At 40.0% G+C, this 21,012-nt stretch overlaps 1 protein-coding gene across 1 annotated transcript in view; it reads left to right on the top strand.

Moving 5' to 3' along the window:
- EDIL3 (EGF like repeats and discoidin domains 3) overlaps positions 1–21,012 on the top strand; it is a 649,344-nt gene that overhangs the window by 394,324 nt on the left and 234,008 nt on the right. Inside the window, exon 4 of the mRNA XM_066602963.1 lies at positions 70–183. Within this exon, the coding sequence (XP_066459060.1) occupies positions 70–183 (114 nt within the window). The remainder of the gene's footprint in view (positions 1–69; positions 184–21,012) is intronic.

The following is a 21,012-nucleotide window of genomic DNA, read 5'->3' as shown; positions in this document are numbered from 1 at the left end:
TGCAAAATGTAAATTTAATTTATAGAATTTACGGTATTTTTCTATAAAAAAAATTCTTTGTTTTTACAGATGTAAACGAATGTGAAAGAGATCCATGTCGGAATGGTGGAATTTGCACAGATCTTGTGGCTAACTACTCATGTGAATGCCCTGGTGAATATATGGGAAGGAACTGCCAGTACAGTAAGTAGATAGCTTGCTTATTTGATGCAATTAGTCTGGGTTCCCCCGTGACGGAAATCCCACGGCTTGGCCGGACCGAAAAGCCGTGACATTTCCACGGGAGAGCCGCAGCTTCAAAACCCGCAGCATTTTGCCGCTGGTTTTCGAGCGGTTCAGCCGTCGACATTCCTTTGCGAATTTCCCTCCCCATAGAGAGGAGTGAGGCTGCAACGGAAAAAAAAGAATTGACATGCTGCAGTTGGTAATTCTGCGCTGCATTGCCGTTTCCACCTAGCCTTGCCACGACGGATTGGCCGCCCCGTGTGGATGAGATTTCTGCAAAGTCTCTTTCACGTGGCTGGCTAATCCCGGGATTAGCAGCCATGGGTGGATTTGCCGCACAGAAATTCCGCACGGAATTTCCGCGGCAAATCCGTCCCATGTGAACCCAGCCTTATACCTGCAAGAGTCCAAGGCAAACAAATAAAGGTATCAAAACATTTTCACATTTACTTAGACATAAGGGCCATCTTTTGTAGGAATTCCCCTTTCAATATATGAACAGGCTGAGAATGTGATTTATTCTGTAAAAAGCCTGTTGCATCTGATGAATAGAAGAGATATCAATCACATGAGTCTGGTGTCTGCTTAAATTACTATCAAACTGCTCTGCATATCAAACATAACACAGGGCTCCTATCAGCTCTGTAAATCTGGACTGTCTTCATGATAGGGACCAACATCTAGTTTGCTATTGCTATGCAAAAGCAAATGCTTTCTTGTTAATCTCTTCAGCCTTCTATTCTAATCTTGTATTGATCTATTGTGCTGTTAGAATGTAGATAGTTGTATAGTTAATAGGATGTATCACTTTACTTCACTTTTACAAACTGACTAAAAAGCTTTTATTTCTACTTCGCATTTTAAGATTCTTGAAGATGTTTTTAAGATTTTTTTCCATTTTTCTTATTTTCTCTTTAATAAATAAGAACATGTAGACCAGTTGTGCTCAAATAGGTTTTGTTAAAGTCCACTTACCTGGGTCTATCATCAGGGGAAGGTCTGGCAAACCCAGGTAATGAGGGTTAACAAGAAACATAACTATAATTACATAAAAATTACGGTACAATTATTGCCATACCATTTGGGGTTTTTTCTTACTACTTTTGCACTATAGAACATGTAAATCGCCATAACGTTCATATTTTTTCTTCAATGTAGCTGTGTGCTGATTTTTTTTTTTTAGAATGAATTGATGTTTTGATTCAGACCATTTTGGAGTGCACACAGCTTTTTGAACGCTCATGAACCGGGGTACCAGTTCTGCATAGTGATAGTGATTACAGTGCAGTTATGTCCAGTCAGAGGTGTAACTGGAAGCTCCTGGGCCCTGATGCAAAATCTGTAACCGGGCCCCCAACTATAATGCTTTACTTATAGTACTGGACTCCCTATATGGAGAAGAAAGGCCTCACAGGCCCCCTGAGGCTCCTGGGCCCAAGTGCAACCGCATCCCTATTGTTACGCCCCTGTCACCAGTGATCACAGGAGACATCTTCTCTCATTGGTGATATCTATTTTTGTTTTATTTCTCTGTTTGGGGTAGACCACTATCACCAGCTAGAACTAATCTCTGCACACTTTTCCCATCCTGCCTAATGCCCCTCTAAGTAACTTCTTCATTGGAAAAAGTGTCCCCATATGGCCCCTCTTAGTTATGCTGACCCCCAGCAGCCCTCCTTATAGTGTCCCCTGTGACCCTTCTTAGTTATAGTAACCCCATGTGGTCCCTTTGTTTATAGTTACCCCCCTCCACTAACTCCTCCATCATTCAGTCCCATTTAAAAACCACTTTGTCCCTCCCTTCATCTCCTCCATCATACAGTCCCATTCCAAAAAATATCACTACCCTTCCTTTAACCCCAACATACAGTTCCATGTAAATACCACTCTCCCTACCATCATCTTCTATTACAGTCCTCTGTAAAATAAAAACTCAGTACTTGCCCTACCCTTAACATATTCGCCCAACATACCCCTACAACATACAGTTCATTGTAAAACATCTCTCCCTCTCCTTTCAGAAGATCTAATATAGAATCCTACATAAAACACATCTCTTATCCTCTTTTCTACTCCATCCAACATACAGTCCCATAGAAAATCTTTCTTTCCCCCATGTAGATGAGCTCTGTGCTACCTCTTGCTATCAGCCACAGTGCAACTTCGCTCCTTCCCTATCCCTGGCCCCTGTTCTCAAGACCACTGAGAGTCCAGACCTGGAGAAAGAGCAAAGCTACACAGTGCTGGGTCCTGTAAGTGTGATAACACTGAAAAGGAATTAGTGGAGGGCAAAAGGGGTACTGGCAGCGGCTCCTCCACCTCCTGGTCCAGACAGCTGGCGGTTGAGGTTTGCATTCAGATGCCAATCAGCTTGTTGAGAACCTCTGATGTACACAATTGTTACAACTTTAAAGGTCTTTTTTACACAACCTGATAATAATTGGGCACAAATGTTCCTCCAAATATTTGTTAAGCCAATAGGGCCTTATTGTCCCCTACTATAACTGGGATATCTCAAAGGGCTATTTTTAACTGTTGAATTCCACATGAACAGAAAAATACTTATGACATGCTTCATAGGATGCTTCTTCCCTATAAATGTTTCTTCTCAGGGTAAACAGCTCCTTAGAATGCTGTATAGAGGTACCATATGGCGGACTCATACAACGCCTACAGCTCAATCTATGGGTCTGTACTGTACCTCTGTATACCTCTGAGTTCAGGAAAGCTGTTTTTTACTCATGATTTCCCATATATCCAATAGGAAAAATATGTCATGCTTTATCAGATGTTTGATCAGATATTTGGAGGTGCTCTCTCCTAAAAGCATTGCTTTTAACTGTGAATAGCTTGTTATACAGTGACGAATGGAGGTACTCTCTAGTGTCCATAAAGTGTCTGCAGCTCCTGAGTACAGAGCCACTAGCAGTGGTATACATACAAATCATGCAACCCATAACAAAACTTAGTATTGGGCCACCCATAAAGAAAAAAATTAGAGGCAGCATATCTATGACGTGGCAGTTTAGCTAAAGTGGCTCAGCTGTAGGATACCTCTAAATATGATAGTCAGATACAAGTTCTACATAGTGACAGTGATTATGGTGCAGTTACCTCCAGTCATCACAGATGGCATCTCCTCTGATTGGTGACATCTATTCTCATTTTTGTTCTTTATTGGGGCCTAGATAACCATGAAAATATCATCCAGCCATGACTTGTCTCTTGTGCACACTTTCAGTTAACCCCCCTACCCCTCACAGTATCAGTGCCCCCTCTATAACCTCTCATAGTATTAGTGTGCCTTCTCTGTGGTCCCTCAAAGTACTGGAGTCCCTTCTCTGTGACCCCACGAGATAATGGGGTGTCCTCTGTGTCACCCCTTTTTCCTGAATGTCCAGCAGCACAAGCTACTTTCTCGCTGCTCTGTCAATCAGTGCAGGCTGCTCTTCCCCTTCTCTCGGAGAGAGTGCAGTATTCTAAGCAGCTGGGACGTAAGTAAAACTTGAACTGCTGGATGTTATGGGGAAGAGGGAAGTAAGCCAATGATGGGACATTTTGGTGGGGCCATTCGGCCCTGCACCCCCCTCACCCATTCCACAGGCCCCATAGCAGTCGTATGGTCTGCCTACGTTGGCAACACACCAGTAGCCACAGGGACTTCTTTAATAGCACAGAGTCACATGGACTGTCTGCCTGGTACAGACTTTGTGTTCACAGCTCTGCCTTACAGGGAGAATTTATTCCCAATGGAGCAAATATGAAAAGCAAATATTACTGTAAAATGTGTCATGCTCCAGCTGTGTTCTGACCATTTTTTACCTTTTATTCTGTAAGTGTAGTCCAATTATTATTCATGTGTTGTAGCTTGTATGCTTATTTTCTCTCCCTGCTAGAGTGCTGATACTAATAGGGCTTAAATTGTATTTATACCTACCATTTCATCCATGTTCTTATTCCTCGCACAGTTTTATTTAGTCACTTAAAGTAAAAATCTTCGTCTTCTTGTACAGTTTGTTTTCACGGATGCTGAAATTAAAATGTATAGAGATTAATTCCCATTATTTCAATTATAACACTTATAGTGCTGTGAAGAGAAAACACTGGAGCGTATTTACTGATACTGACTAATAGTTAACAGTGCAAACGTAGACTAGACAGTCTTAAAGTGTGCCATATTTATCACTGAATGTTACATTTATCGAATTTTAAGACTATCTAGTTGAGTTTACACCACCTATTAGTTAGCTTAGTTTATGTCAAAAATTGTACCAAATTGAACAAATCAGAACAACTATCTGAAAGCATCTTAAACTACATAATAAATGTGGCGAAAGCATATACAACAGTTTCCTAGTGTAATTTGCGCCAGAAAACTGTTGTATTTTGAATAGTAAATACGCCACATTGGTTTTTTTTTTCATTTTTAAGTTAGCTATTAAGTATCAGTATATTCCACAGTTTTATCTGTGTTTTAGCCGTATGGGCAGAATATTGCTGGAAACCCAAGCAAAAACATACAGACCATGCAAATATTGCAGTGCTTGAACTGGCACCCAACTTAATGATATTTACACCACGTTTAGGGAATTGCATTTGGTAAGACCATTTCAAGGAATCTAATGGGGATGGGGTCTACGCTGCCCATCAGGAACTTTAGAACAATTAGTATTTCCCCACCTTCTGTTTACGGCTTCATTTTGGTCAGAGACATATTAGGCAGACTCTTTAATAATGCAGATTAGGGCTCATGCACATAGCATTGCCACAAGGATGTGTCAGGCACATATGTATGGAGAGATTCTCCCTTCAAGTAGTGCTTCCATCAGGAAATACCTCGTACACATAAAGTATAATGGAATATGTCATGAAGTTTTTTTTTCCTATTTTTCATATCGGTGGCATATGAAGGTAAAGTAGAGGCGCTGGGTAACTCTATGTCAACCCTGTTGTGTGCATGAGCCTATAGCCAATCATAAATCCTCTTTGATAAGCCAGCTGTTCTGTGAGGTAAGGCTATGTTCATATCTGCATTCAAAGGCTCCGAATGGGGGCTTCATTGTAGATTTGGCAGGACATGCCAGATGAAGAGCTTTTTTTGTCCGGTAAAATCCTGAAAGGCCAAATGGAAACTAAAGGACCCCATTATAGTCAATGCGGTCTGTTTGGTCCCATTCACTTGCATCACAAAACGGGTCAGTTCAGACACAGGATTCCTGTTTCTTGCTCCTACAACAGAAAACAGAATTCCCTAACGCAGATGTGAACACAGCTTAATGCTATGCCAGAGTAATATGCAGACAGGTCCCAGGAAGGAGGAATGAGAAAGAAAAGAGAGAGAAGCCAAAATAATCATTAGTCCCGCATAGTGATTGAATCAGGATGTGTAATGCTTAAGCAAGCTAGTGCCCATCATCGTCATTGGTAGTCATTTAAGCACCTAGATTGGCCCATATTAAAGGGTTCTTAGATTAACAGGGTTCTTAACATTATCCTCTTCACTACTTTGTCAGGATCCCTCATGATCAGCTGTTTTCTGCTGGGTATGTTAATGTAGCGCCTGTTGCACCTGGAAATATTGGTGCATCATTCACATGGTCATTCAAATGTCCCACAAAATCTAAGCAAGTTAAAATCTAAGCAAAATAGTTTTGAAATTCTGAGCTGAACATACATTCACTCATCTCGATTTTCAGTCTTTGTACGTTTCTTTCCACAAACAGTAGCAAATACCATAGGAGGAAAGCAGGGAAAACCTTGTCTTTCTCTGATCTGTTTCCATTTTTGTGATATAATGCTCAAACCAAACAGATTGAAATATGAATGGTATCTGCAGCTCTGCTTTAAGTGTGATTTTGTGTTTGGCTTTGTAATGATTAATATTACTAGTACACTTTGTTCTCAAGGTGCAGTTTTGATTCTTGTTTCCAGCTAAGATGAAGAAGATTTAATGCAAAAAGATGTAAAACTCTTTCCTTCTTCATTTTCTACTTATACATTGTAGATAAAAAAAAAAGCATTAAAGCTGCACAGAACTGACCTGTCATAGTTTGGCTATCACTATTACTATTCATGAATTAATTTAATAAATAATTTTTAATTAATAAGATATAACTTACAGCCCTTTGCTATATGGTAAAGTTATTTCTTCTTGTACAGTGCTCCCACTAACCCGAAGTTGCAATACAATATTTTCTACATACAGTACCATGGTCTTCTGTGGGCCAGTTTAAGTTAGGCTGCAGTGCCAGGCAGTGGTGATCTGTGGCACATGTGATTGGCTGGAAGACCCAGCCAATCAATATCCATATTTTACTGGTTTAACCCTTTGCAATCCAATTTTGGATTCAGAGTTTCCTAGGGGGCTTTCTTTTTCTGCCATTATACAATGGTGCCATCTGCTGGTTTGAGTCAGTACTGCGGTATGGGACATGCTGGAGAGGCCCCCAACAACACAGTGGCCAATAATATACAGTAAGAATAACCTGCCGGACGTCTTCCGACATCAGAGCTGTACAGCCTTCAATCAGAATGTCTTCAGACAGTTGATTAGAAAGAGTTAATGCCTGTGATTGGCCTCAGTTTATAACCAATCAGTCAATCATCAAATTAGGGGCAAACAGAACCAATCACTGGGTGATGCATTACTAAAGCACATGCACTAATTCGCTGTGTAAAAAAGCCTGTCTGGAACAGGTATAGGCACAGAGTAATGCTACTGCATTGCTATTCTCTCTCAACAGCATCTTTGGATGCCAGATAAGGGCGATTCCATGTATTTTACAAGATCTTGCTCTACTAACCAGCTTCCAGTAGTTCTGATTATTATATGTCTGGACTTGCTTTAGTTTGATTAGCTACCCACTTCATTTTATTTAATCTCATTATTATTTTGAGCTTTTCCTAACCAATTACTTGATTTCTGTAGCGTAATAATGTCTCATTCAGCTAGACCCAACAATTAAATACATTGACAACAAACAACAGTAATTGAGAGGTTCAGAAGTAACTAGACACCAGAGACCAAACAATAAATATACAATGCTGGGAACTATCCCTGATATAAAAGGGATAGGGCTTGTCGAATAAGTGTAGCACCTGCCCTGATAAGGGCAACTTTGCAACAGGATCCTAGGGGAATGCCCTGCATGTGCCTAGAAAAACAAGTATGAGAAGAGAGACAAGAGCATGGGAATAACTGGACAAAGTGAACAACATGACAGAAAGAGTGTCAAAGGAAAAAGGACAGAATAAAGAAAAATCAAACACTAAGTAGCAAGGACTTCAACTAAGGCAAAGACTCAGAAGTATGAGGAGCAACCACAACCCCTTTGACACAGACCAGAAACACAAAAGTATAACTAGCATCCTTTGCAAAAAGGAGCTTGTTAAAATACTTTAAAACTGACACTGATCAGCTGGCTGAGCAGTCTATTGCCTCAGCCAGTCTATCAGTGCTAGACCCGAAGAGAAATGTTACTCCCTTGACAGTGGCGTAACTTGAAGATTCGGGGCTCCAGTGCAAAATCTGTAACAGGGCCCCCCAACTATAATAGTTTATTCATATTACTAGGCTCCCTATAGTGAGAAGATGGGCCTCATGGGCTCCCTAAGAGTTCCGGGCCCAGGTACAACTGCATCCCTCGCATCTCCTATAGTTACGCCCCTGTCCCTTGGCATCCACTGTTAAAATGACAGTAGGCATGTGCCAGCAGATGCATCACAGGGTCAGGAATTGAGGTTTTTGATATCACACCAAAGCCGTGTATGTGTCCAGGGATTCTCGCCGCTGGGAGCTCTATGAGAAATAGTCTCAATCTATAATACTATGAAGTTAGGGTGCATTCACACAGGTCAGAAAACCGTGCGCGTTTTGTGTGTTGTGAGACGTGGGGTGATTTTTCTCTTATAGCGACACTGCAAGACAAAAAAATTGCAGGATGTTCTATTTTTGTGTGTGTGACTCATGAGAATAGAACATGCAGATGTGAGATCTCCCACACATGGCACAACTCACGAACGGAGTGTCAGTTTGCTGTGTGATGTGAGTTACACCCCAAAATGTCAGGAGCAACTCACTCTTGCCCATGTGAATGCACACTTACAGTTATTCACCAGAGAGGAATTAATATTGTAACCTGAGGGAACACTGCAATAAATTTACTTAAAAATATAAGCACCAAAGAGCCAACATGAATCCCTTTGGTAATAAATGCAGAGCAGTTTGAAGACCTCTCAACATTTCATAAAACAAGAATGGTTCTCAACCTGAACCTGATCCACCAAGATACACCATAATGTGCAATGTCCACATTCTTGTATGACCATTGGACTAAGCAATTGGGAATGTGGCATGGAAGAAACCTGGGAGGTGTAGAAATAAATGTGTGTTTGTGGATTGTGGTAAGGCAGTAGCAAGAGTGCCCGTAGAGGGCTTATGAGTACAGATTACTACTTTTGTTTGTTTAACCTGAGCTTGTCAGAAGGGGTTAATACCTTCGGGTGTGGCAGGAACTAACATAAAAGGAGTAGATTCTGTCACACTGAACAGAAAGAAGTTGGCTGAGAGAGCCAGAGAGGCAGTGAAGGAGCCGCGTCAGGAACTAGGAGCCTGTGGTCTGGCACAGACTTGTGAGAAGAAGTGACAGCTTAGCAGAGCTGGAAGGGCTGCTAGCTTAGGTACAGGGTGGACCAGCAGAGGCCTTGAGTTGCACAAGAACGTCAACCCTGAACTCTCACAACCAGGTGGGGTGCTTATGGAGATTATATGGACTGTGGTATTCTGTAGCCATTTGATTTGATTTGATGTGCTGTGAAATACAGCTGACAGGCGCCAGATCTAAAGAAAATCCACATCTGCTGAGTGTTATCTATAAGTGAGATGCGCCATTTTCGGTCCGAGAGGTCCGCGATCCGCAACAGTGGAACCCCCCCTTGCTGCAGGATATTATGTTTTCTTTGCTTCAGTTGTTTTAATAAGACACAATCATTTTTGGATTACAACTAGCATAAACTCTCCCTTTTGAAAAAAGCTGGGGTTGACCTTACAACTTTTACACCAAGTCCAACCATCTAACTCACTTCTAATTGCTTGTTTTCTGCATAAATAGCACTTTATTGAAACACTTTATTTTCTAAACTATGCATTTTCTTTTTTAGTTTGCTTTAATTAAGACATTTGCTAAAATTATCTCAACATGCTTGAATAAAATCTTGAAGAAAACATAATGTATATGGATTGTGGTTTGCATATTTTGCATCTTATGAAAAGTTATGTATTTTATTTATGAAAATCAACTGATTTCTGTATTATTAAGGTTCGAATAAACCTTTATTGTTTTTCTTTCCTTGGTTCATTTTCATGTTTGCTTTGTGTATGCTGGTTGAGTATTAGGGTGCGTTCACATGAGCGCATAAACGGCGCGTTTTTACGCCCAATCGTATAAATGTGACCATCTGAGGCGTTGGTTTCCAATGTATTCGTTCGCACGGGCGATTTTACGGTGCATAAAAACGGCAACCCGAAAAAAAAACGGAACATATGCGACCGAAATACGCGCCAACGCATATTCGATGGCCGAAAAGACCGTTTGAAAAGTAGGAACAAACGAAAATACGCTTTCTAGCTCTGGTCGTGATTGGCGAAAAACGTTCTTTCCGGCGATTATACGCTGCGCTCGTGCGAACGTAAATACGCCTACTCTCGTGTGAACGCACCCTTAGGTGTCTTACTGATGCACAAAAAACCCTCAGTGGTCAATATGGCCCTCCGACTCCTTGAGATTCAACCCTGGTGTCATCCTTTGCAATTAAAGGGTTTCCCTTAATATGAAAAAGATTTCTTTATTGAACCCATGGATTTCACTTCATATGCTCTGCCTACCATACATTGTAGTATTACATGGTAGCCATTCAATTTGCTGTCAAGTCTGCCAACGTGAGATGGTGTTTGCAGTGCCTTACTATTTTGAAAATAGGTCAAGAGACGATACCCCTCTTGACCCACATCACAGGCCTCTTGCCAGCCAAGCCAGAAACTTACTGCACACTGATGAGGGGCAAACACCATGAAACAGATGGCTTGGTTTCCTATTCCTATTTCCCCTTTATAGACAAAAATCGAGCATTGATTTAAAGGAATGTTGCCATCCAATAGGTGGCGCTGCAGAGGTATTGTTCCATCTTCCTTATTTGCATATTTTGGAAATAAACACGTTGTCCTGAGCATGGGGTTACCTCTAGCTGATGTCCATTTGTCGTAGTGGTACATATGGAAAGACATTTTAACATACACCTTTGACATTTGCTATTTCTTAGAATTGCCTCTTAATTTTGCAGCTATTATCTGTAAATACAGTATATGCATGCTTCTCCTAAATAAACCATTGAGTCTGAAATAGAATCATAGAATGGTAGAGTTGGAAGAGACCTCCAGGGTCATCAGGTCCAACCCCCTGCTCAGTGCAGGATTCACTAAATCATCCCAGACAGATATTTATCCAGCCTTTGTTTAAACACTTCCATTGAAGGAGATTCCAGATGAGGTGTGTCTAAGGTAGAGTAAAGGGGGATAATTACTTTACGTGATCTAGACTCTATGCTTCTCTTAATACATCCCAGAATTGTGTTTGCCTTTTTGGCTGCTGGATCACATTGTTGACTCATGTTCAGTCTATGATCTATTAGTATACCCAAGTCTTTTTCACATGTGCTGCTGCTTAGTCCAATTCCTTCTATTCTGCATGTGCTTTTTTCATTTTTCTTGCCCATATGTAGGACTTTGCATTTCTCCTTGTTAAATACCATTCTGTTAGTCGCTGCCCACTGTCCAAGCTTTTCTAGATCTTTTTGAATACTCTCTCTCTCTCTCTTCCCTAGTGTTAGCTATCCCTCCTAGCTTTGTGTAGTCAGCAAATTTGATCAGTTTCCCATCAATTCCCTCCTCCAGATCATTTATAAAAATGTTGACCAACACTGGGCCTAGGACAAAGCCTTGTGGTACCCCACTTGATACATTCTTCCACTTGGATGTGCAGCCATTTATGACCACTCTTTGAGTACGATCACTCAGCCAGTTGTGAATCCACCTAACATTTGCCTTGTCAATCCCATATTTGGTCATTTTTCAATAAGTATGGTATGAGTACGATCACTCACTCAGTTGTGAATCCACCTAACATTTGCCTTGTCAATCCCATATTTGGTCATTTTTCAATAAGTATGGTATGAGATACTTTGTCAAATGCTTTACTAAAGTCAAGATATACTATATCCACCACATTTCCTTGATCAACCCAGTCAGTGATTCTGTCATAGAAGGAAATTAGATTTGTCTGATATGACTTGTTTGTTACAAACCCATGCTAGCTGTGGTTAATTACTCCATATTTTTCCAAGTACTTGCATACATGCTGTTTAATAATGTGTTCAAATATCTTTCCTGGTATAAAAGTCTTACCTTTTTTGAAGATAGGGACAACATTTGCCCTTTTCCAATCTTCTGGGACTTCTCCTCTTCTTCAGGATTTTTCAAAGATTATGGCGAGTGGCTCAGCAATTACCTCAGCTGCTTCCTTTAGTATCCTAGGATGTCATTCATCTGGACCTTGAGACTTGAATTAATTTAAGTTAGCTAAGTGTTCCCTCACCATCTCTCTGGTTACAGATAGTCTGCATTCTTTTATTCCCCCAATAGCATAGGGAAGATCAATTAATGTTCCATCTACTTTCTGAGAGAAAACAGATACAAAATAGGAATTTAAAAGTTCGGCCTTCTCAACATCATTTTTAACTAATTCACCATTTTCATCTTGTAAGTATCCAATAGCTTCTTTGACATTTCTTTTGCTTTTGACATACCCCCAAAATCCTTTTTTATTGCTTTTGGCCTCTGTTGAAAGCTTCAATTCATTATTAGCTTTTCTGACACTTGCCCTACAGTTTCTGTAGACCACATTATATTCTTCTTTAGATATTCCCCCCTCTTTCCATTTGATAAACATATTTTTCTTCCCTTTTAACATGTGTGCAAGTCCTGTGTTCATCCATCCTTGTTTCTTTAAATGCTTCCCATTCTTCCTTCTTTTAGGGATTGTTAATTATTGTTCTTTGATAATCTCATTTCGCAATATTTCCCAACCTTCTTGGACATTTCTGTCCTTAAGAACATCCAGCCATTGAATTCTTCCTATCTTCTTTCTGGGTTGATTAAAATTTGCCTTTCTGAAATCCAACCTTGAGGTCTGAGTCTTCTCAGGTCTTCCTCCTCTTTCTATCCAAAATTCAAGGATAGCATGTTCACTGACTCCTAAGGTCCCAGCCATTCTAACTTCCTCAACCATTTCCTCCCTGTTGGTAAGAATTAGGTCCAATATAGCAGATCACTTTGTTTTCTCTTCTACCTTTTGGAAGATAAAGTTGTCAGCAACAGCGGATAAGATTTTGCTGGATCAATTACTTTTACCTGGATAGTTAAAATCTCCCATTATCACTATGTCATGCTTTTTGAGATCTTGGCCATCTGGTGTAGAAATAGTTCATCAATATCTTCTACTTGTCCAGGTGGCCTATAGTAAATGCCTACAATGGTGTCCTTTCTGTTGTTCTCTCCTTGTATTCTTACCCAAACAGTTTCTACACAACTACCATGCTCTGAAGCTTGAATCTCTGTGGAGATTAATGTTTTCCTAACATACAACGCAATACCTCCTCCTAGTTTTTTAGGTCTGTTTCTTATAAATAAGTTGTATCCTTCAAGCCTTTATTCCGATCATGGGTATCATTCCACCAACTTTCCGTGATGCCTATGACATCATGTTTCTTTTCCTGTGTTAGGAGCTCCAATTCTCCTTGTTTGTTTCCCATGCTCTGTGCATTTGTGTAAAAGCATTTTAGTTTGTGATCTGTGGCTCTTTCTCCTCTACATTCCTTTAGAATTTTTTGTCTTTGTTCTTTCTTTCCGCTTCTAATAGCAAGGTTCTCAAATGTATTAATTAACTGTATATTTTTATCTGGCCTTTCACTTCCCTTCCCATATTGTTCTAGTTTAAAGCTCTCCTAATTAGTGAAGCAAGGCACCCACCAAGTATATGCTTACCTGTTTTTGTAAGGTGCAACACATCTCTAGCAAGCAGTCCATCGTATAGGTAATTCACTCCATGGTCTAGAAATCCAAATCTTTGCGGATGGCAGAATCAACGTAGCCAGATGTTCACCTCTAGAATCCTGTTCGATCTTCTTATTCCATTGCCATCCACTGGGAGGATGGATGAGAAGACCACATGTGGTCTTAGTTTCTTCACTTTCTTTCGGAAGTCTTCAAAGTCTCTGCAGATAGTTGCAAGTAGCTAAGCCTATGGGCTTTAGAAATAACTCCAAATCTTCAGTGCAATTCTTTCTATTAAATTGCATAGCAGGTTCCAAAGTACATATACACCATATGCGCACACTGCAAAATGTACTGTAAATTTGTTAGAGAGGGAATTCTAAAAATTCTCTAGTACATGAATTTGCCTGATTTAATAAAATTTGCAAACCTGGCGAATCAATTCTCCCATCTCAATTTAGTATTCATTAAGCCCTCGGAATTTACAGAATGATTTACTAATTGATAATTCTTTGCTGTTCTTTCATTTATACTCAGCTGTGTTACAGTAAAATTGGATTACTATGCCATGATTTTCAAAGTCATGATATGACCAAAATATCTGAACAGACGTTTGAACCTAAAATCCTGCCCAAATAGAGCACTTGATTCCGTTCTCTACAACTGGTGCATTTAAAATACTGTATATGTACCTAAGCTAAATTAGATTCAGGCTAGACCATCTAGTTAAAAACCTCAGGAAACTAAACTACATGAATTCGACTGGCTGTGACATAGGGCATTTGGACTCAGTCCTCAGTGAAAGGTGTGAACATCCCAGAGACCTTTGTAAATTGCCAGAAGAATGTTGACAACATGCCATCTGAAAGTGTCAACTCGCAGGCATTTCATACAAGTGCCTGCTGAAACATAACAGACCGGCCAAGAACTATGCAAATATCAATAAAAAGTGCCAAAAACTAGCATCAAAACAAAGCATCATATGTTAGGATTGTACTGGCATCTTAGACAAAAGCTCAGAACTCATGGGAAGTGCTTAAAACACAAAATAAGTTAACAGTATGTAGCAAGCTAGAGAGGATAGAAGGGGAGCAGAGCAGAATAGAATCAAAGGGGCACAGTGGTTCCTTAGCTCTGCGGGATTTGTGGGATTCATCTTCAGCAGTTTGTACATTGGTGGTATATACTACTGTATGGTGGTCATCAACTTAAATACTGTATGGAAATTCCTACAAGGTCCAAGATCTTGAACACAGAGACTACAGTACTGATTGGCGGCAAATCTAATAATAATTCTCACTTAATTCTCGCCATCTTAAAATTTTAAAACGTAAATGGAAACCTGTCAAAATTAATTCTACATAAACTCACTTTTTGTATACAAACTCAGAATTTATTGTTTCTTTTAGTTAAAAAACCTACCCTTGTACTAAAATACTACTGTCTTTAAAGGGCATTGCAGAGTAAGAAAATAGGCCACTTTGCCTATTTTCACCTACTTAAATGGGGAGGTGGCTATTCAACTCTAAGGGAAACTTCACACACAGCAACTACGTAGAACCCCTGCAATGGCCAAACTCGCAGCAAATGGTGCAGATTTTGCTATGGATTTACTTGTGGATCTCCTGTAGGTTTTAAACCTTGTATTTCAAGGGGTGAAATTTGGCAGTATTAGTAGGGATGCTGTGGATTTAGAATCTGCAATGTTTTTCAAAAGGTCTGTGTATTGGTTAGAGACATTTTCCAGTCCATGTACAAGAGATTTCAGAAACCTCCTCCACGTGACTTGTACTGTAAATTATGAGGAATTTCTGCAGTATAATCTGCTGCAGAAATTCTGCAGCATTTCCAGCATGTGTGAAGCTGCTCTAAGGCACGTTGAGACATTTGAAAATACTTATTAGCCACAGTTCTAGAATGTACAATACACAGTTTAGTGTTATTCAATCCCTAGTGATTTGTGTTGCATACACTTCTTTTCAGTACTTATGCAGTACCGAAAAGACCTGGCAGCCAACAATACCAGGGGGCTTTCACTTCCATATGGTGAGGATTTGTTGTATACATGTTTGCTATCTGTGGGCATTTTAAAGGAAGCAAAATGTGACAGCTAAAAAAAATGAAGTCAGACTATGAAACATTGGTATAATAAGAAGAGATTAGAGAGTGCAGAAGCTGCACTGGAATACCCAGGCAAACATATTTTTGCTAGGGGTCATTGCAGTTCTGTTTTACTGGATACATATGTTTGCCGAATTGAAATATTCTAGTAACAAGCAATGTACAAATCCCATCCAATAAAGATAGTAATAGCACACTTTTTATGTCCCTATATGCTTAGCTTATTAGAAGAGTCTCTTGTGTTTAAATAGAGCAAATAACCTCTTGACCTTCAGTACTGTAATGTAGCAGATTTAGTAGCAGGAAAACTATTAGATACTTGCATTCTGGAATCTAAATTTTAACTTCTGCCAGTAAATCAAGATAACATTTTTAGTCCCTGGCAAGCACTTCTTTTATACATCAATTAAATGTAATGATTAAATATATTTCTAAATCTCTTATTTTTATATATCCTATTTGGAATAACAAACAAAAATAACATGGGAAGATAAATGTCACCAACGTGGAAAAGGACATATTCCATAAATGGAAAAAAGTTCTAATTTTTGGAGCAGTGCCGGTCTCAACATAGTCCAGTTGCATTCATCTGCTTGACATCCACTCCATACAGAGTGGTATTCCCATTGTGGCCATGTTTGACTGAGATGGGAATACCCTATTAACTGCATCAACCAATGTCAGGCAGCTGCTGCTCAGGTAAATAAAATCATGAGATGCATCAAAAGAGGCATAGAAACACTGGATGAAATTGCTTTTTGGCACCCCTGTGTAATGTACCAAATCTAATTCTCTTACTTCTCGATGTCGAACAAACAAGAAATTTGGGATGATCATTCTTTAGGTCCTAAATAGAAAAAGTAAAGGGGTCACACCTCGAAAATTCAATGCTAAGTGCAACAGTATTGGCGCGTCTGTGTAATGTACCAAATCTAATTCTTTAACTTCCTGATGTCATACAAACATGAAATTTGGGATGATCATTCTTTAGGTTCTAAATAGGAATAGTAAAGGGGTCACAACTCAAAAATTCAATGCTAAGTGCAAAGGTATTAGCATCCCTATTCAATGTACTAAATGTAATTCTCTAACTTCCCGATGTCGTACAAATATGAAATTTGGGATGGTCATTCTTTAGGTCCTAAATAGGAATAGTAAAGGGGTCACAACTCAAAAATTCAATGCTAAGTGCAAAAGTATTGGCACCCCTATGTAATGTAACTTTCCAGTGTCGCACAAACATGGAATTTGGCAGGAGCATTCTTTAGGTCTAAAATAAGAAAAGTAAAGGGGTGACAACTTGAAAATTCACTGCTAAGTGCAAAAGTATTAGCACCCCTTTGCAATGTACCTAATCTAATTCTCTAACTTCCCGGTGTCGTGCAAACATGAAATTTGGCACAACCATTCTTTAGGTCCTTAATAGGAGAAGTAAAGGGGTCACAACTCGATTATTTAATGCTAAGTGCAAAAGTAAGTGCACCCCTATGTAATTACGTATACCAAGGACTGTGACTGTAAAAAGGGGGTGTCTTTGACATTTAGAAGAAAGAAGGTTTTTACCACCTTATAGTACGTGGGGATTCTTTACTGTTAGGGCAGTGAGACTATGGAATTCTCTGTCTGAGGTGATTGCAATCTTACTAAAATAGTTCAAAAGTGGCCTGGACGCATTTCTTGGTATAATAATTTTAAACGTTAAAGTCATTAGATTACTTCAGAAGGATTGTTGATCCAGGGATTTATTAGAATTGTCAGGAGTCAGGAAGGAATTTATTTCCTAAAATGAGGAAAATTGGTTTCTACCTCATGGTTTTCTTATTTTTTTTCCTTCCTCTGGATCAACCTTGCATAATAGTAGACTGTGCTGCATGAATGGCTATCTACTTTTTTCAGCAATGTACATGATTAGTAATGTAGCCATGGATGGGACAAGATTTCATGGTGACCAAGGCAGGGTTTTTAGAATGTGTCCTTGCACAAGCTGAAGTGTTATTCACTTTGATAGCAACTAGTTGCTCAGTTATTCAGCTGTCAGCCTTAATTCACCTGGTAAACTTCACATTTTTTCTGCTTGGGCATGGCGAAGAAAGTCTGTCACCAGAAAACAGCCCAAAAACCACTGCCAACAATTCACTGGCATTCTGGTCACATGCAGGATCGAAGCTCCTTTGCTTCTGGAAGTGCAACCCTCCAGGAAAAGAATATGGTTTTTTACATGTTTCTCATACTCTATGTAAATCAGCTGCAATCAGTCCAAGGGGTGGTCTTGCACCCTGCTCTGGCTATATGCAGCTTGGTCCTTCTCAGCCCCTCGGCTTGTCTAATGAATAATGGCTCCCAGCATACTCTCACAATGTCCAATCAGTACTGATAGTACCAGGCTCTGTAGGGACACACTATGGGAATGGTAATATGAGTTGTGACTTTATTCATAAATTTATAAAAAGAATAAAAGAGGAACAGCAAAAAAAGTTATAAGAAAAGTTGCCCCAGAGTTCCTATTTTATGGGGAATACAAGTAGTTAGTAAATAATAAAAAAAAAAAACAGATATGCCAGGAGTGGGGAGAGGTCTTTGGTGAAATGTTCTTGAAACAAAAATTGGACAAAAACTGCTGAATGGTGGTGTGAAAATCTGAGATTGAACAAGCAATTATTTGTGCATAATTCTTAGTAATAGACATATAATAGTGCAACTAGTTAACTTTGGGCGGGCCATTATTTTTTGCAGCTGGGTAATATGAATATAAGATTATATTATTTCTCCATAAGTTCAGTAGTGTTTCAGATCTGTGCCGTCTGGTTACTCAGGTTGTCTTTGTATAATAAAAAGAACTGAGTGTGACAAGTATAACCAAAGTTATTTGGAAGGGGGCAAATACTTTTAAATGTCCTTGTGTTTGTGTGTATGCATGTGCAGCCGTGTACTTTAAACAACGCAATAATGTTTTTAGTCCGTCAAACAGAAAATCTAATGTTACACTACAAATACAGCGATCTATTCTGAAAGGGTAATAGTCTCTTTATTGCAAATAATGGTTGGCTGAACACCTCTCAGCGGAATGTAACATTTAGTCCATAACCAAAGACAATAAAATCAAGCGTATGAAGATGATGCGCAGAATAGAGTTCTACACTGATTTTCCCTAGAGACAGTGTATTGTTTTAACCATTTAATTCTCAATGGATCAAAGTAAAATGTCATCTTTTTTTAGCGTACATTCCCAGGTGGCAGATTTGCTGCAGATTTTTCACAAAGGAAAACGCACTGCAAATCAATGAAACCAATGATAGCCGTGCCTGCTGTTACCAGCGCCGACCACTAGATGAGAGGTCGGCGTGGAGACTTCTGCTCCAAATACACAGAGGACGGAGCGGAAGCCTCTGCGCTGACCTCCTTACAGTGGCCGGCGCTCGTAACTGCAGGCATGGCTTGCATTGACTTCAATGAGAGTCTTGCCTGCAGTTACAAGTGCCGGACACTACATGGAGGTCGACGCAGAGGCTTCTGTTCTGACCTCTGTGTTATTGTGGCGCTGACAGCATGCGCCCGCTCAGCTGATCGCTCGGGTACCGAGCGACAGGACCGCAGATGATCAACTATTGATGATCTATCCTGAATAGTGTTTCACTGGAAAAACCTTTTAAGACTTCATTGCCTTGAATACTGCTGTAATTATGCTTCTATTCGATAAGGCTAGTTTCACACATAGATCTCTATGATGCTTTGAGTTCGGGTCAGGAGACCCACTGTCTGGCCCACTCATCCGTATAATGCGTGTATAAAGGTGCTTGTAATATGCTCATGTCAAACCAGTCTTATCCATACATTTTAATTAAATGGATGTGTTCCAGCGTATTTTTATCTTTTTTTTTCAGATAGCGAAAGAGGTTCCACGAGTGATTATTAAAAATCTTTAAGCATGCACCTATTTGTCTTTTAATCTGTCTATGCAATTTATAGATCATGTATTAGATTGAAATATCGTGAAATAAAAAAAAAATGTGGAAAGTGAATTATTACTAAATCCTGAGAAATGTTTTTAACTATCTGTAAGAAATGTCAGATAATAATGTAGACTGTATGTTAGCAATGTATTTTTTACCCTGTCACAAAGAAATTTAAAGGGAATCCACCTGTCTTAGGGCTCAGTCACACGGGTCCATTGGCGCCCATGTTACTGCAGGTAGCAGACAGCCGTACCTGAAGACGGACGTCTCTTTGCAGCGCCGGAGGAAAGAACATGTGACCGGCTTCATTGCCGGTCATGTGTTCTTTCATCAGCGCTGCAGAGAGACGTCCGTCTTCAGGTACGGCTGTCTTCTAACTGTCAGTCACACAGGCGCATCGGTGCCAGTGTACGGGTGTCGATGCGCCCGTGTGACTGAGCCCTTAAGGTAGATTAAGAAAATTTGTAAAGGGGTTGTCCGGGGATAGAGGAATAGGGCTGCTTTCTTCCAAACACAATGTCACCCTTGTCCATGGGTAGTGTCAGGTATTGCAGCTCAACTCTCATTGACTTCAATGGAGCTGAGCTGCAATACCACACACAACCTTATGGAAAAGAGTGGTGCTGTGTTTGGAGGAAAGCAACCATATTTTTCTAATCCTGGACAACCTATTTACATGTGCTGTTTTATATCCCAATTTTAATTTTATTTGTTCTTGAGTATGATGTGCGTAATTTGTTAAGCAGTGAATAAATTAGGTGCATCTCTGGCGTCCATGCTGCGCAAGTGTTAGCATCCGGCAAACTAGGGTAGGTGGCAGGGCCTGCTTAATCTGCTGGAGCCCACTTAATCAGTTATATCTATGGCCTAAAGAAATAGATACAATTGAATATGAAAGCAGGACTCTAGGAAGCCAAGTGATTCCTGCTCCACCATCCAACACCTTGCCTGTCACAGAGTGGTGACATCATTGTGCCGTCTGTGTTGTGTAGCATGACCTATAAATGACTCAGGGGTACAACAGGGCCTATAAATAACTGAAATGACACAGTGGGACCTAGAAATGACTAAGGAGGAACAGCAGCTCTATAAATTACTAAAGGGTCCATTGTAACTCTGTTGCCCAAGGGCCAAGAAAACCTGGAGCCAGCCTTGCATTCATGCCCCAGATTGTCAAATCTACACCAGCTATGAACTGTCATAGAATTGCGCTGTGTTTTATTTCAGTTTCCAGTGTCCCTTCTAGTAAAATTGCCAAGCTTGGGAAGTAAAGCCTCCTCCCACTAAGTTCCAGTAAAGTGATGAGCATGGCGTAAAAAGCAGTCGGCGTTCTATTTTTCTCAGAGATAGTTATTATTCACCTGTCCTCTCAATCTAATTTGCTTATCACAGATATACATACAGTAGGGACAATTTGATCATAAACATACAACAGATTAATTTAATTTCTAAGTGCTAGGGTTCTGGGTTCAAATCTGAACTAGGGTAATAGCTGCATTGAGTTTGCATGCGAAACAATTCAACCTCCATCCCATACTGCGACTCCTTGGAATTCAGTGGCAGTGCAAGGTTGCAAGACTACTCAGTGATCTTTGGTTGAGTAACCCC

The sequence above is a fragment of the Eleutherodactylus coqui genome, chromosome 5, assembly GCF_035609145.1.
Source record: "Eleutherodactylus coqui strain aEleCoq1 chromosome 5, aEleCoq1.hap1, whole genome shotgun sequence".
Lineage (NCBI taxonomy): Eukaryota > Metazoa > Chordata > Amphibia > Anura > Eleutherodactylidae > Eleutherodactylus > Eleutherodactylus coqui.
Note: the sequence above shows the minus strand (reverse complement) of the source record. Positions and strands in the feature narration are given on the sequence as shown.